We start from the raw sequence: 16833 nt of genomic DNA on the forward strand, positions 1-16833 counted from the left end.
GTTTGCAACACCCGATATTACAGAGCTACAGTCTCTGCCCCAGGCTTACAAATTCCACCACATGTTTCCTCTCCGTTGTGTTTTTTAACTTTACGTTCACCTCTTCTGCTAGCTGCCCAGCATGTAAATCCTCTATTCAATTCTGTGGGGACATTTAGGAGGCAGATAAAAGGGCTCCTGAATATGGATATTTCCGCCATGTTAGACCAGGATTCCTACATACAACCTCAAGTCCAGGGCTGAATATTCCCAGGCCTATCAGAAGGACCAAGTCCCAACTGGACCATACAATCTGCCCCTCAGTGCTACACGGGAATGCCCGGGCAGAGCGTGGGTGGAGGCAGGGCAACGTGAGGTCCCCACATAACAGGGGTTCACCCACAGGCCCGTCTGCAGCCCATGGATTTTACTATTCTGCGGTGCTGGTTGAGCATCCGTTCCCCCCCGAGCCCAGGGACAGGCCGACCCGCCGAGAGACACGGGCAGGGAGGGAGGGACGGGCAGAGATGTCCCACAGGCACCAGGCCCCGGACCGTTCCCAGCTCCCTCAGAGGGGCAGTGTGTAGCTAGGCCTCTGCCTGATGATCAGTAGCCCTGGCCGGGTGCCTGCCGACCCTGCCAGACCCTGAGAGCCCTGGGCAGTTTGTTTCAGGTCCCCTAGGCTGGCTGGGGGTGCAGAGCGGGGGCAGCACAGAGAGACCAGCCCCACAGCCCAGCCTCCATCACACCTCCCCACACAGCACGGACCTGCCCTGGGTAACATGTAGCGGGGGGGGGATAATTCCACCTCCCTGTGGGATGCAGGGACACCAGCCCCAGCCCCCGAGCACACACGGCTCCCCCCTCTCAGGCTGGAGGATGAACTCCTTCACTTCCCCTCCGCGCCGGGCCAGGGGCGTTTGCTCAGGGCCAGGGGCTGCCATGCTGCCCTGCAGTGCGAGGGAGGCAGCCCCGTTCCAGCCAACCCCCCTTCCCACATTTCCTAGGGGCCAGGGGTTTCCAGCCGCCCCGGGGCAGATCCCTGCCCTTCCCAGGACTCACCAGGCTCCTGCCCCGGCCGGGATGAGTGATGGCTGCCTGGACACAGGGAGCTGCAGGGATGGGGAAGCCGCACTGCACAGGGCTGAGGGACAGGGGTGTTTATACAGCAGCCCTGGGAATCCCAGCGGGGGCTCGGAGCCAGCAGGGAGCCCCCGGGACCTGGCCTCTGAGACTGACTCAGGTGGGAAACAGCAGCCGAGAATTAACCCTTTCCCCTCCCTGGCTGTGTCTGAGCCTGGCTCCTGTTGCACGCTAGTTAGAAAGGCCCTTGTGACACTGAAACTCCCGACAAAGTGTGGCCTTGTGTTTCCATTCAGCTCTAGGCTGTGACGGTGCGTTGAGGTTTTCCTGTCTCCTGCACCCCCGTAATGGCCCAGACAGACTCCACCAGCCAGTAGAACAGAGGGAGTTTATTGCTTCTCCAGGATACAGCCCAGCACAGATGTAATCTGGTTCCAGGGCAGGCCTAGGATGCCTCAGCCCCCCTAGAGATGAGGGAGACTGGGCCCCTAAATCCCAGCCCCTTCCCTAGGCTGCCTCCTCCATGCTCCCAGACAGAAACTAACTCACTTCCAGCCCTGCCCCCAGCCAGGGCTCCACTCCCCTTCTTCCCATTGTTCCGCTCCCTGGGGGAGAACTCGTCAGATGGGTTCGAAGCCCCCTTGCATAATGACTCATCCCCTGCCCTGCTAGGCCGTGCTGCAGCCAGCAGCCAGTGAGGGTCACTCACAACCCACTGCCCAGCACAGCAACCAGCAAGGGACCCCCCCACTACGTCACAGGCTGAGAACTCAGCAACTCCCGGCACCACACACAAGTCTGAGGGAGTCTTGTCCCGTAAATGGCTCACGTAAAGTGCTGGCAAACAGTGTGAAACTCACTCAGATTCACAATGTAACTCTTCTGCCAGATACAGCCAGGAGCAGCCAGGGCCGCATTCAGTATCCAGGGGCTCCTCCCCATCCATCCAACATGGAAGTGGCTCAGAGCACACCTAGTAACCTGGGAAATTCACCCTCCTCCCACCTCCATCTGCCTGGGAGATTCGGGGCCTAAGTGTAGAAAAGTAGCATTAAACTCAGGGTATGTCTAAACTACAAAGTTAATTCGAACTAACAGACGTTAGTTCGAATTAACTTTCCTAGGCGCTACACTAGCGCTCCGCTAGTTCGAACTTAATTGGAACAAGCGGAGCGCTTAGTTCGAACTAGGTAATCCTCATTCCACGAGGACTAACGCCTAGTTTGAATTAGCTAGTTCGAATTCAGGGCTGTGTAGCCCCTTAATTCTAACTAGTGGGAGGCTAGCCCTCCCCAGCTTGCCCTAGTGGCCACTCTTGGCACCACCAGGGAAACTCTATTGCCCCCCTCCCGGCCCCGGACCTTTTAAAGGGGCACGGGCTGGCTACTGTGCCCGTGCCAGGTGCAAGCCTGCCAGCACCCAGCCCGCAGACCCTGCACCTGGCAAGGCTCGAGCCAGCCACCTGCTGCCACCCAGCCCTCCACCTCTTCCCGGGACCAGGCTGGCGGCTCCCGGGAGCTTGCCCGGGGCCGCAAGAGGCGGGCACCTTCCTGGGCTAGTGCAGACATCGTGGACCTCGTCCATGACCTCCGCACTAGGCACAGGAAAGTGGCCGTCTAGGGCAGGAGAGCTGCCAGCCTGGCCACCCAGGAGCAGGTTTGCATGAAAATCAAGGTGGTCCAGTGAGACCCCCGACCCTGAGCCCTGAGCTTACAATGGCCGTCCTGGGTCAGACCAAAGGTCCATCTAGCCCAGTAGCCTCTCTGCCGACAGCGGACAACCCTACGGACCCTGGAGGGGACGGACCAAAGACAGTGACCAAGCCATTTGTCTCGTGCCATCCATCTCCAGCCTTCCGCAAACTCCGGACAGGGACACCACTCCTACCCCCTGGCTAATACCACTCCGTGGACCCAACCTCCATGACTTGATCTCACTTCCCTTTAAACTCTGTTCTAGTTGTAGCCTTCACAGCCTCCTGCAGCAAGGAGTTCCACAGGTTGCCTCTTTGCTTTGTGAAGAACAACTTTCTGTTACTAGTTTCATAGAATCATAGAATCATAGAATAATAGGACTGGAAGGGACCTCGAGAGGTCATCGAGTCCAGCCCCCCGCCCTCAAGGCAGGATCAAGCTCCGTCTACACCATCCCGTCTACACAAGCTCCGTCTACACCATACAGTTTGAAGTCTGCTACCCATTCCTTTCCTTTTGTGTCCCCTAGTCCTTCTATTATGGGAACTAATGAAGAACTTTTCTGTATGCACCCTCTCCACACCACTCATGCTTTTAGAGACCTCTATCATATCCCCCCTCCGTCTCCTCTTCTCTAAGCTGAAAAGTCCCAGTATCTTTAGCCTCTCGTCATATGGGTCCTGTTCCAAACCCCTCATCATTGTAGCTGCCCTCCCCTCTCCCACCTCCTTTTCCCAGTCTCCCCCAGTTTTGTTCAATAAAGAGAGATTCTATTTTTGAACACAATTGTCCTTTATTTTGTACATCAGGAAGGGGGGCTAGGGAGGGGTAAGTGGAAGGAGGTGAGGGAGGAATGGGGTACGAGCCCCCGATGGAGTGGACTGGGCTGGCTCTGCGGGCTTCTGGGGGTGGAAGCTCTCCTGCAGCCCCCCGATTGCCCCCTCTCCCCAGATGGCAGCCTGCGGCAAGTGCAGCCGGGCTGATGGCCGAGTGCTGTGATGTTCCACGTGTGGGTACTCCGGGCAATACAAGTGGCTCTGCAGGTTCCTCGGGGTGGAAGCTCTCCTGCAGGGCCTCCTGGATCCTGACAGCCCTCAGATTGACCCTCCCAGATGGCAGCCTGCAGCAAGTGCAGCTGGGCTGATGTCCGAGTGCTGTGATGTGCCGAGTGTGGGCACTCCGGGCACTCCAAGCCAGGACTGCTTTGCTGTCTCTCATCGAGGTAGACAAGCAAGTGGGGAACCCTGAGAACTGTCTGTCCGTGGTGGGTGTCGGGTCCCTTTAAGCGCAGCCCTCGGCTAGCCTGAGGCAGCAGCTCCACACTCTAAATCCTCATCTGATGCCCTGCTGGCACTGCTTCCGGCCATCCTTAACCCCAGTTCAGGGTCCACTCTGTGTGGACATGCTAGTTCGAATTAGCAAAATTCTAATTCGAACTAGTTTTTTAGTCTGGATGCGTTAGTTTGAATTAGCTTAGTTCGAATTAACTAAGTTAGTTCGAATTAGAGCTGTAGTGTAGACAGACCCTAAGGGAGGGAAGGAGCGTGGGGTTCATTTGGGGAAAACCCCCCAAAACAGGCCCGACCCGTCTCAGCCGCCCACTCCCAGTCACTGCCCTTGGTGGGGGCAGGCCTAGAGCTCAGAGCTGCGCCCGCAGAATCCACCTCCCGTCAAGGTGTCATTTATAGGGGTTCAGGGGGTCAATTTGGATGTCATACCCGAGATCTGCTAAAATCCGTGTCCCAGCTCCAAGGTTTGGGCTGCTTCCACCTTTGCCTTGGGGGCAGGGAGTTTGCGTGCTGCCAGAGGGAGGCAGGTGATGAAATTAACAAACAGCTGGTCAGCCAAGTGCATGAAGGATCCTTAGCTGGTCCCCAAACTCTGCCCTGCACTCCACTTACAAGAGAGGGGGAAAGAGGAGCAATACACAGTGCTGTGTGGCAGGGGACTGCATTTGGACTCCTGCTGTTACTGCCCCTAGATAAAGTCATGGGACGCCACGTCATTCAGACTGTCTGCAGATCCGGTCACCCCATCGAAACCAAGATAGACTGGGCTTAGAAAAGGTACAGAAAGGGCCACTTGGATGATTAGGACTGTAGAATTAATTTAATTTAACACAAACGTATGATTAGCACAATAGGAACGTAACTTGATCGGCTACAGGGGTGTTAGGCCCTAGAAAATTAGGCCTAGTGCAGTTGTGCTAAAGCAAATGTAACAAAGGTTTCTGGGTAGTCCCTGGACAGAACTGGAGAGAAGCTGCATTTTTGTACCTGCTGTGATGAGGAACAGTTTGTTTTGAGACCTGATTAGGAGACTCCCTGTTTCTGCTCTCCCCGTTTGTTCCAAACTCCCTGTTTATGTTCTCCTTTGGCCATAGCAAACTGTCTCCTTGTTGCCCAGTACCTGTCTTTTGGGCTGATAAGGAATTGCTGATGCATTCTGAATTACTTAAGGCCATGATGTATACTTGGCCAGGTGTGCATGGATATTAAAAGTTTCTAACCGACAAAGGGGGGTGGGTTGCTTGGGCAAATAGTCTGTGACACGACGGAACTGTCTATATAGGCCTACCTGTTAATGAAATCGGGGCTGGTTCTCTTTGGAGACGGGCCGCTCTCTATTGTTGTGTGCACTATTCAATAAAGAGCTTGTGATTAGATCTTGCTGGTGTTGCCTGTCTCTTTGTGGTCAGACAACGAACAGACGCCATCCGGGTTCGAGTCCCCGACGGGGGTAAGGAACAGCTTTCATATGAGGAGATATTGACACGGCTGGGGATTCAGCCTGGAAGAGAAATGTTGCAAGGGGGGCTATATGTTAGATGTCTAGCAAATCATGAATGGCGTGGAAAACTAGATATCCCTTCCCTCACATGACACATGAAGCTCACCTGATGAAATTGACAGGCAGCAGATTTAAAACAAACAAAACAAATGTTTTTTCCCGTTCATCCACGGGGATGATGGACAGGCCCAGACTATAACAGGGATCCATTATAAGCATAATAAGTTGAAGGAGGCTTGGTCTATCTGACTGGGCTACTAGCCAGAAAGGGCCGGGAGGGTGTCTGTAGCCTGTTTGCCAGAAGCTGTGAATGGGGCACAGGAGATGGATCGTTTGATAATTGTATCTCCTGCCTATGCCTTCTGAAGCACCTGGCCCCTTTTGAAAGGCAGGACACTGGGGCTAGATGGGCCATTGGAACTGGACTTGGTGACCTCTCGAGGTCCCTTCCAGTTCTCGTGTTCGATGAGTCTATGAAAAGTGAAATATGAGTCAGCTGTGTGACACTGTTGCAAAAAAAGCAGACATCCCTCTGGGTTGCATGAGCAGGAGAGTTGTAAGATGCGAGAAGCAATTCTTCCCCTCCACTCTGTGCTGATTAGGCCTCAGCTGGAGCGTTTTGTTGAGTTGTGGGCGCCGCATTTCAGGAAAGATGAGGAGAAAGAGGAAAAAGTGCAACACAAACAGGACCTATCTGGGAAGATTGAACAAAAAAACCCCAACAACAACCACAAAAAAGTTTAATTTAGATTAGAAAAGGGAAGACTGAGAGGGGACATGATGACAGATATCTAGTACTTAAAAGATTCCTGGAAGAAGAGGGAGAAAAAATTTTCTTCCCAACTTCTGGTGACTGTCCAAACAGCAAGGGAGGTTTAGGAGGCACATTAGGAAACACCTCCCACCTCTCAGGGTGGTTAACTAGAATCAATTGCCTAGAGAGGTTGTGGAATCCCTGTCATTCTGCAGGGCAGGTCGGACAAACACCTGTCAGGAATGGATTCGGCAGCACTGAGTCCTGCTGTGAATGCAGAGGACTGGATTAGATGACCCGTTGAGGCCTGTACTTCTGCCCATTTTACAGATGAGAAAACTGAGGCACAGGGCGGTGACTTGACTTGCCCAGGGTTATCCAGCAGGGCAGTAGCAGAGTTTGGGGATAGGACTCAGACCCCTTGAATCCTAGTCCCCATTTGCAGCATGTGCATTTCATCCAGGGTCTGCATCTCCCATCCAGGGGACCCTTTGCCCCTGCGTCACAGGGCGGGTCTGGGGGACAGGAAGGATCAGATTTCTCCTGCCCGTCAGTGACCTACAGCTGGAGCAGCAGGTGTCTAAGACAAAGCTGCTGCATGACAGGGAGTGTTACCGTCGCTCCACCTGCCTCCCGCCTCCCAGAGATAGACCCTGAGCCCAACCAGGCTCTCACACCGTGGGCAGCCGCTGGGTGTGACGCCCTGTCCCAGAGCCACCAGCCACCCCCCTCACTCTGCCCAAAGACATTTCCTCGTCGGCCAAGGGACCTTCCCAGTCTGATGTGGGCGATGGTCCGGGGGACGCTAGACCCCGGCCCACCTGCAGCTGCTAGTGACAGGAATCCCCAATGGGCTGGGGAGGCAAACGCAGCACGTTGGGGTTACACGTCTACTGTGAGGAGTAACCAGGCCCCACAGGCGACTAGAGATCTCTGATGGGGTGAACCAGCGTGTGGACACGGGGGACCCACTGGCTGTGGGGTCCTTGCACTTCCCGGAATCCTCTGACAAGTCCCTCACCAAAGTCTCTTGAGCACAGGAACTTGTCCTGGGAGAAGAGGGCCAGAAGAATCAGCCCGGTCCCCTCACTGGCAAAACATCCCTCTAGAAAAGAGGAGACTGAGGGGGGATATGATAGAGGTCTATAAAATCATGAGTGGTGTGGAGAGGGCCGATGAAGAAAAGTTATTTGTTAGTTCCCTAAACAGAAGAACTAGAGGTCACCAAATGAAATTAATGGGTAGCAGGTTTAAAACGGATAAAAGAAAGTTCTTCTTCACACAGCGTGTAGTCAACCTGTGGAACTCCTTGCCAGAGGAGGCTGTGAAGGCTAGGACTGTAATAGAGTTTAAAGAGAAGCTAGATAATTTCATGGAGGTTAGGTCCATAAAAGGCTATTAGCCAGAGGATAGAAATGGTGTCCTTAGCCTCTGTTTGTCAGAGGCTGGAGAAGGATGGCAGGAGACAAATCGCTTGATCATTGTCTTCGGTCCACCCTCTCTGGGGCACCTGGTGCTGGCCACTGTCGGCAGACAGGCTACTGGGCTAGATGGACCTTTGGTCTGACCCAGTATGGCCGTTCTTATGTTCTTATGAGCAGCACAAATGTGGCTCTCTCCCAGAGACGCTGCTCCTCTCCCTCTCCCACGGTCGGGGGGAGCCGAGAGCACGGGCCAGTGAGCCCCTCCCCCGCCGCCCCAGGCCACAGCCCCCCTGAACTCTCCCCCACCCCGGCACTGCCAGGGAGCTACCTGTGTGGGACAGAGAGCGAGAGCAGCCAGGCTCAGCCGGGCCCAGCCCTGCCACAGGAGCCCTAAGGCAGCCACTGCAGCATCCAAGGGCCACAGGCCAGGGCTACGGAGCGGGGGGCTGAGCCCGGCCAGGCACTGGAAGGATTTAGGAGTTTCCACAGCTCGGTGACGGGTGCTTTGGCCGTACACAGGGACTGGGCTCAGCACAGGGGGTGACACTCCAGGGCCTGTGTCATTCAGCTCAAACCGGGGTCCTGTCTGGCCTTAAACTCGGTGACCCTCTGGGTTTGCTGTGGAGTGTGTGGGGAAGGTTTGTGCTGCCTCAGCTACGTCCTCTTAAGGTGGGTCTCCAGGTCAAGCACTGTGAACCCACTCCTGTTCTACTGGGATGTGGGGCCACTGTTCCTCGAGGACACATGTTCCTGGCCTCCATTCTGGCTCCAAATTAAACTCACTTTGCAATGGAGTAAATTGGGAAGAAAAGGAACTCACCCAAGGGGACACAGCAAGTCAGTGGCAGAGCGAAGAGTAGACACCCGCTCTCCCCAACCTGCACTGAAGGGCATATCCCCCCTGGCCCAAGTCATGGCTCCCTTGGTTGTTGTTTTTTGTTGTCATTTACGTTCCATCTCAGATGCAGCTTGTCACAGGTGAGATGCACACACTGTGCTCTCCCTCAGGGTGGTTTTGCCTTTGTTCCTTATTCCTTTGTTTTTTCCTTTCAGCTCAGGACAAGACTCATGCGGTCTGGCTGCCTATTGTGGAAATGTGCAGTGGTTTTGTCCCAGGATATAACTAGAGAGAGTGGAGAAGGAAATATCTTTTATTGCACCCATTTATGTTTGCAAGTGAATCAAATATTCAAGCTAACTCAGGGCAGGTTCATAATGACAACAGGCCGACAGTTCCGATGAAAACCCAGCGTTAATTGCCGTATCTGAGGGTATTTTCTGCTGCTACCCTTAACCCTACTGGGAGCTTCATCTGTAGCTGCGATAAAACAAATGGCTCACCCGTTTCAGGATCTCTTTTGATGTCACCCCATAAATGATGGGGTTTAACATGGGGGGAAGGAGCACATGGCTGTTGGCCAGTAGGTTGAGAATAGTACCAGGGACGATGCGCCCAAATTGGTATGCAAAATAGGAGAAAAAAGACGACATGTAGAACATCAGGATGACAGAGACGTGGGAGCCGCAGGTGCGCAGGGCTTTGAGCCGGGGGCCCCTGGATGGGAGCTGGAAGACGGCCCTGAGGATCAGCACGTAAGACGCAGCGATGAGCACGGCGTCCAAGCCAAATGCTAAAATCGCCATGACTCTGCCGTACCACAGGTTGGCTGTGACGTCATTGCAGGCCAGCTGAGCGACGGCCCATTCCTGGCAGTAGTTGTGAGGCAGGACGTTGGTTCTGCAGAACTTCAGGCGTTTCAGGAGAACGAAGTGAGGTAAAAAGGCGCTGACGCTCCTTGTGAGAACCGCCAGCCCGATCTTCCCGATCACTGGCTTGGAGAGCAGGGTGGTGTATCTCAGGGGGTTGCAGATGGCAACGTACCGATCAAACGCCATGGCCAGCAGGATGCCCGACTCAGAGGTGAAACTGACGTAGATGAAGAATATCTGGGTGAGGCAGGCAGCAAAAGAAATTTCCCCTGCCCTGAACCAGAACACGGCCAGCATCTTGGGCACTGAGCTGGTGGATAACAGCAGATCAGCAGTGGCCAGCATGGAGAGGAAAAGGTACATGGGCTCATGGAGACTTCGTTCTGTCGCTATGATGAACAGGAGCAGAGAGTTCCCCAGAAGCGCCGCAATGTACATCAGACAGAAGGGGATGGCGAGCCAGACCTGAGACTCCTCCGTACCTGGGAATCCGGTCAGGATGAAGATTTCTGGGGTAAAAACGCTGTGATTGTCGGCTGGCATCATGCACCGTCCCCTGGAGCTTCTATTCTGTTTCTAGCAGCTAACACAGAAGAGAAAATCAGTGAGAACTAGAGGGGCAGCCGGGACTGGACTGTGTTTGGGTTAGGGTTGGCTGTTGGCTACACATTTTAGCAGTTATGCCCATTGTAAACATGTAAATCATCAATGAAACACTACAGCAACCATATTGCAATAACGGTTTCTGTTATAGAGTAGTCACGTTTCAAATTAACTGACCGCACTTTTTAGCTGATTACCAACTTAATTATCCAGATACTGTAGAGTGCGGTATGTTTGACCATTCTTTTTTTATTATTTTCTTTTTATTGATACTGGGGGAGGGGTTCTTTTACGGTATACTGAGATCTTCTGTTGTCTTTGGGATGAAATATTCTTCCGCGTCATTGCTCTGTGGAATGGGATGGAACCTTAAACAGTTTAGATTCGTCCTTTTGTTTTACATGTGTCTTGTTTTCAGCAACCCAACTTTATACAGAGATAACTTTGTGTGTTTGCAATGAAATATGGATCAAGTCTTTTATAATACGAGTTACACTTGGCAATAGTTCTCTAGACATTCATCTTCACTTAAGGTGCAGTACTAATATTTTGTACCAAATGTGATGCTTTATTCCCAAAAGAGATGCTCCAAATCTTCTAGGAGAAAGTACAATGCTTTCCCCCTCTGACTAGTCTGCTTTCGCACATGTTAGTAACATAATTTTTACAAAACTTTTCAATGTCATTTGACTTGTGGTACCAATGACACTTCTAGCTGTTTAGAAACACAACCTTTAGCAACCACAACTTCCCTGTACCATAACAGAAAAGCGTTATCATAATTAAACCAAAATACATTTTAAATGTGTGTCCATGTAAACAATGTAAGGATCTAAAAGCTGTATGCCACTTTGTTGTGTTGGGGAGTACTGTGCACTTTTTTGGCTTGGCACCCAGATCTTCAAGAAATTTAGAAGTAAGCATAGCTGCTGCATTCCTGAAATGTGAAAATGATGAATGAATGGGATCTATTGTAAGTAACATTTTTACCTTGATTTCCCTTTGTCTGTTTATTGTTTTGTTCTGATTCCGATTGCTTTATCGTTTGGAGGGTTCTGTAAAACACTATAAATTATAACTTTTAAAACAGAGAGAAAAAGAGAGCCAAAGAGTGGTGAGGTGGGTGAAAAGCAACATAGGATGGTAGCAAGACCTGAGCCAGGATCGATTAACTCGATAAAGTTAGCTTAAGGTGCCGGCATCATCAGCGAATTTAGCTAACGGAGAAAATAAATCTGAACTGATCTGTAGTAATATTTCAGAGAGAATGCTATTCTTTTAGGCTTTGTCTACACTGCAGGGCTGTGTCTAGACTGGCAAGTTTTTCCGGAAAATCAGCCGCTTTTCTGGAAAAACTTACCAGCTGTCTACACTGGCCGCTTGATTTTCCGCAAAAGCACTGACGATCTACTGTAAAATCATCAGTGCTTTTCTGGAAAAACTATGCTGCTCCCTTTCAGGCAAAAGTCTTTTTCCGAAAGACTTTTGCACAAAAGGGCCAGTGTAGACAGCATAGTACTGTTTTCCGCAAAAAAGCCCCAATCACGAAAATGGCGTTCGGGGCTTTTTTGTGGAAAAGCGCGTCTAGATTGGCCACGGACGCTTTTCTACAAAAAGTGCTTTTGCGGAAAAGCATCCTGCCAATCTTGATGCTTGTGACGGCGTGTTGGGGGTTCCCCGTCTCCTGCACCCCGAGATGGCACAAACAGACTGCACCAGCCAGTGGAATAGAGGAAGTTTATTGCCTCTCCAGGATACAGCATAGCACAGATGTAGTCTGGTCACAGAACTGGGCTAGGATGCCTCAGGCCCCCTTGAGTTGGGGGGAGACTGGGCCCCTAAACTCCAGCTCCTCTCCCTAGGCTGTCTCCTCCATGCTCTCCCACAGTAACAACTAAATTTCCTTGCAGCCCTGCCCCCCAGTCCAGGGCAGCATTCACCTTCCTTTGTTCCTCTCCATGGGGGGTGTCTGGCCACTGGTTCGACAAGTTTGGCCTTATCTCTGCCTAGCGAGATTTTCCCTGCTGGGTCTTGCTCCAGACAGCAGGGGTCACCACATCCCAGCAAGTACCCCCACTACGTCACAGTTCTCCCCCCTCCGAGAGCGAACTGAGCAGGGTCACTCCGCTCGTGACCTGGGGAAGTTCGGGCCCCTCGCTACGGGACAGCGCGTCGGCGATGATGTTGGCGCTCCCCTTGACGTGGACCACTTCCATGTCGTAGTCCTGCAGGAGCAGGCTCCACCGCAGCAGCTTGGCGTTCGTCCCTTTCATCTGGTGCAGCCAGGTCAGGGGGCAGTGGTCGGTGAACACCGTGAAACGCCGGCCAAACAGGTACGGCTGCAGCTTTTGCAGGGCCCACACCATGGCCAGGCATTCCCTCTCTACGGTCGCGTAGCTCCGCTCCCGGGGCAGCAGCTTCCTGCTCAGGTACACGATGGGGTGACGTTCCCCTTTCTCATCCGCCTGCATCAGCACCGCCCCCAGCCCAGTGTCCGAGGCGTCAGTAAACACGATAAAGGGCTTGTCGAAGTCTGGGTTTACCAACACTGGGGCCTTGGCCAGGGCTCCCTTCAGTGCACAGAGAGCCCTCTGGCACTGCTCCGTCCAGACCACCCTGTCGGGCCTCCCCTTCCTGCACAGCTCTGTGATCGGGGCAGCGATGGAGCTGAAGTTGGGCACAAACCTCCGGTAGTACCCCGCCATCCCAATGAAAGCCTGGACCTGCTTCTTGCTCTGGGGCACAGGCCAGTCCCGGATGGCCTCCACTTTGGCCGGCTCTGGCTTCAAGCAGCCGCTCCCCACCTTATGGCCCAGGTAGGACACTTCGGCCATTCCAACCTTGCACTTCCCAGCCTTTACGGTCAGCCCAGCCTCCCTCAGCCGATCCAGTACCTGGCTGACCTGGGCCACGTGGTCCTCCCAGGACTGGCTGAAGATGCAGATGTCATCGATGTACGCTAGGGCACAGTTCTCCATTCCCCGCAGCAGCTGGTCCACCAGGCGCTGGAAGGTGGCCGGCGCCCCTTTGAGGCCAAAGGGTAGGACCAGGAACTCATAGAGCCCCAGTGGCGTGATGAAAGCCGATTTCAGTCTGGCCTCCTGGTCTAGCGGCACCTGCCAGTAGCCCTTGGTGAGGTCCAGGGTGGTGAGATAGCGAGCTCCCCCCAGCTTGTCCAGGAGCTCGTCGGGCCTTGGCATCGGGTAGGCGTCGGACACCGTGATGGCGTTGAGCTTCCGGTAGTCCACGCAGAACCGGATCGACCCGTCCTTCTTGGGAACCAGCACCACGGGAGAGGCCCAGGGGCTGGAGGACGGCTGGATCACCCCCAGGGCCAACATGTCCTGGACCTCTCTCTCCAGGTCCTGGGCTGTTTTCCCTGTGACTCTGAATGGGGAGCAGCGCACCGGGGGGTGAGTGCCCGTCTGCACCCGGTGGACAGCCAGGTTGGTGAGACCCGGCTTGTTGGAGAACAGCTGCTGGTGGGAGCGCAGCACCTCCCGGATCTCGGCCTGCTGGGCCGGGGTGAGCTGGTCCGAGAGGGAAATTGACTCCAGCGAAGAGTCCTCTCCGGTCCCAGGGAACAGGCCCACCAGGGGATCCTCCCCCTGCTCCTCCCAGGGCTTACACACGGCCAGCACCAAGTTCTCCCTGTCCCAGTACGGCTTCATCATGTTAACATGATATACCCGCTGGCCGCGCGTCCGGCCCGTCAGCTCCACCACATAGTTCACCTCGTTCAGCTGCTTAACCACCTTGAAGGGGCCGTCCCAGGCGGCTTGCAGCTTGTTCTTCCGCACGGGGATCAGGACCATCACCTGGTCCCCGGTAGCGTAGGCGCGGGCCCGTGCATTGCGGTCGTACCAGACCTTCTGCTTCCTCTGGGCCCTGCTCAGGTTCTCTCTGGCCAGGCCCATGAGCTCAGCAAGTCTTTCCCGGAATGTCAGGACGTATTCCACGACCGGCTCACCCTCCGGGGAGACCTTCCCCTCCCACTCGTCTTTCAATAAGTCCAGGGGGCCCCTCACTCGCCTCCCATATAACAGCTCGAACGGCGAGAACCCCGTGGACTCCTGGGGCACTTCCCTGTACGCAAACAGCAGGTGGGGTAGGTACTTGTCCCAGTCCTGCGGGTGTTTGTGCATAAAGGTCCGTAGCATCTGCTTCAGAGTCCCATTGAACCTCTCCACCAACCCGTTGGTCTGGGGGTGATACGCCGAGGCCCAGGTGTGTTGCACCCCACTCTTCTCCCACAAGCACCGGAGCAGGGCCGACATGAAGTTGGATCCCTGGTCCGTGAGAACCTCCTGGGGAAACCCCACCCTGCTGAAAATGGTCAGCAGTGCGTCTGCCACCGTGTCTGCCTCGATGGAGGGCAGGGCCACGGCCTCGGGGTAGCGGGTGGCGAAGTCCACCACCACCAGGATGTATTTCTTCCCTGTCCGGGTCGCTCTGTTGAAGGGCCCCACAATATCCATCGCCACCTTCTGGAAAGGCTCCTCTATGATGGGCAGGGGTCTCAATGCAGCTTTCTTCCTGTCTTGGGCCTTCCCCACCCGCTGGCAGGAGTCGCAGGACCGGCAGTACCGCTGGACAGCTGCAAACATCCCCGGCCAATAGAAGTTTTGGAGCAGCCTCAGCCGCGTGCGCCGGATCCCCTGGTGTCCCGAGAACGGGATGTCATGGGCCAGGTGTAGCAGCTTGCGGCGATACCTTTGGGGAACCACCAGCTGCCGCTGGAGCCCCCACTTGCCTACCGTCCCGGGGGAAAGCCATTCCCGGTACAGAAATCCCCTCTCCCACCGGAACTTCTCCTGGCAATCTCCTCCTAGGGGTTGAGCGGCACCCAGGTCAGCCCGGTCCCTCAGGGCCTGCAGGGAGGGATCCGCTCGCACCTCCGCCTGGAATTCAGCGGCTGGGGCTGGGACAGGGCCGTGGTTCCCCCCACTGCCTAGGTCCAACTCTAGGTCCGCTGGGACGGGGCCCTGGGCCCCCTGTTGGGGAACCTCCTCGAGTTCCGGGCCGCAAGCCCCTCGCTTGCTCTGGCTACGGGTGGTGACCAGCGTCCTGTGGGGTCCGTCTGGCCACTCCTCTAGGTCACTCCCCATTAGCACGTCGGTGGGCAAGTGCGGGTGCACCCCCACTTCCTTGGGGCCCTCCTTGGCCTCCCATTTCAGATGCACCCTGGCTACAGGTACCTCAAAGGGGGTGCCGCCTATGCCCCTCAGTGTCAGCTGAGTGTCGGGTAGCATACGGTCTGGGGCCACTATGTCGGGCCGGGCCAGCGTCACCTCCGCCCCCGTGTCCCAGAAACCCGTCACCTTCCTGCCATCCACCTCCAGGGGTACGAGGCAGTCCCTCCGTAGGGGCCGCCCCGCCCCCACCCGGTGCACGGATAAATCTGTCTCCCGAGGGTCAGACCTCCCAGGGGAGGTGCACTGAGCATCCTTCCCCTCTCTCTGAGCTGAGGTTTGCCTGCCTGCCTCTGGGGCAGCCTGCCCTTCCTCCCGCCCCAGCCAGTTAACCCTGGAACGTCCCAGGTCATGGGACCTGTTCTTGCGCCTGGTGCATTGAGCCCTCTTGTGGCCTCGTTGCCCACAGCGATGGCAAGTTAGGTTCTGTGGGCCCATTCGGGTCGGCTCTGCCCGGGCCCTGGCTGGTTTTCTGGGGTATCGACGACTGGTCCTGGTCCCTGGGGCTCGCCTCGGAGGTGTCTCTCTCCGTTGCTCCGCCGAGAACCGGTCTCTGCGCGATTCTCTTTCTCTCCGGGACTCCCGTTCACCCCCGGACCGGCTCTCCGTGAACTCATCCGCCAGTCTCCCGGCCTCCTGGGGGTTCTCTGGTCTCCGGTCCTTGAGCCACAGCCTCAGTTTGGGTGGGCACGCTTCATAGAACTGCTCCATCATGACCAGCTTGAGCAGCTTCTCTGCGGTCTGGGCTCCGACTCCCGAGACCCACTTGCGGCAGTATTGCGCCAGGCGGGAGGCCAGGTCCACATAGGTCTCCCGTGGCCCTTTCTGTACCCCCCGGAACTTCTTCCTGTACATCTCGGGGGTCAGCCCGAACTTGTGCAGCAGGGCCTCCTTGACTCGGTTGTAATCCCCTGGCTGTAGGTCCTCCAGCTGACTGAGCACTCCGGCCGCCTCCTGGTTCAGTGCGGGGACGAGCTCCTGCAGCCAGTCAGCTGGGGGGACCTGTTGCAGCCCACAGGCCCTCTCAAAGGAGCTGAGGAACCCGTCTATGTCGCCCACGTCCTTCAATTGGGCCACTGTGAGCCTCTCCAAGCGCCTGGCATCCCCGGGACTCTGGGGCCCATCCACTCTTGGCGCAGCCGGGGCCCCGCAGGTTCTCCGCTCTGCCATGGCCAGCTCATGCTGTCGCTGCCTCTCTCGATCTTGGCGCTCCTTCTCTCGGTCCTGGCGGTCCTTCTCTCGGTCCTGGCGTTCCTTCTCTCTGTCCTGTACTTCCAATTCCTTCATCCGCAGCTGGATCTCCAGCCGCCGCAGCTCCGCTGGGCTGGCCCCTGCCCTAGATGGGCTACGGCTTGCAGGCCTCCCGGGAGACGCTGTCTCATCTCTCCGGTGGGTTCCAGCGCTCCTCCCCCTCTCTGAGCCTGACACACTCTCAGGGGGGGTCTGGCTGCTTCCCCTGGGGACAAGATCCTGGCCCCGTGGCTGGTCATTCTCTTCCAGCTGGGTAATCAGCTGGGCCTTGGTTGCTTTCCGCACCGGCAAGCCCCTCTCTCTGCACAGCCCCACCAGCTCTGCCTTCAAGAGTCGGGCGTAGGCCATCTGCC

The 16833-nt window shown here is 55.6% G+C and overlaps 1 protein-coding gene across 1 annotated transcript; it reads right to left on the reverse strand.

Annotated features, from left to right (window-relative positions):
- Positions 1-7521: 7521 nt before the first annotated feature.
- LOC102446062 (olfactory receptor 52B2-like) lies at positions 7522-9980 on the reverse strand. Its single transcript, XM_075934436.1, has 2 exons — positions 9048-9980; positions 7522-7587 (listed from the first exon to the last, which is right to left on the reverse strand). Exons 1-2 carry the CDS (start codon positions 9978-9980, stop codon positions 7522-7524), a joined length of 999 nt encoding a protein of 332 aa, XP_075790551.1.
- Positions 9981-16833: the final 6853 nt, after the last annotated feature.

This window comes from Pelodiscus sinensis, chromosome 1, assembly GCF_049634645.1.
Source record: "Pelodiscus sinensis isolate JC-2024 chromosome 1, ASM4963464v1, whole genome shotgun sequence".
Classification (NCBI taxonomy): domain Eukaryota; kingdom Metazoa; phylum Chordata; order Testudines; family Trionychidae; genus Pelodiscus; species Pelodiscus sinensis.

Coding starts and splice junctions, on each gene's coding strand:
- LOC102446062 (XM_075934436.1), bottom strand. CDS start 9,980: ATGATGCCAGCCGACAATCACAGCGTTTTTACCCCAGAAATCTTCATC. Junction 7,588..9,047: donor GGGTGAGCCATTTGTTTTAT/CGCAGCTACAGA, acceptor AGGTTGACTACA/CGCTGTGTGAAGAAGAACTT.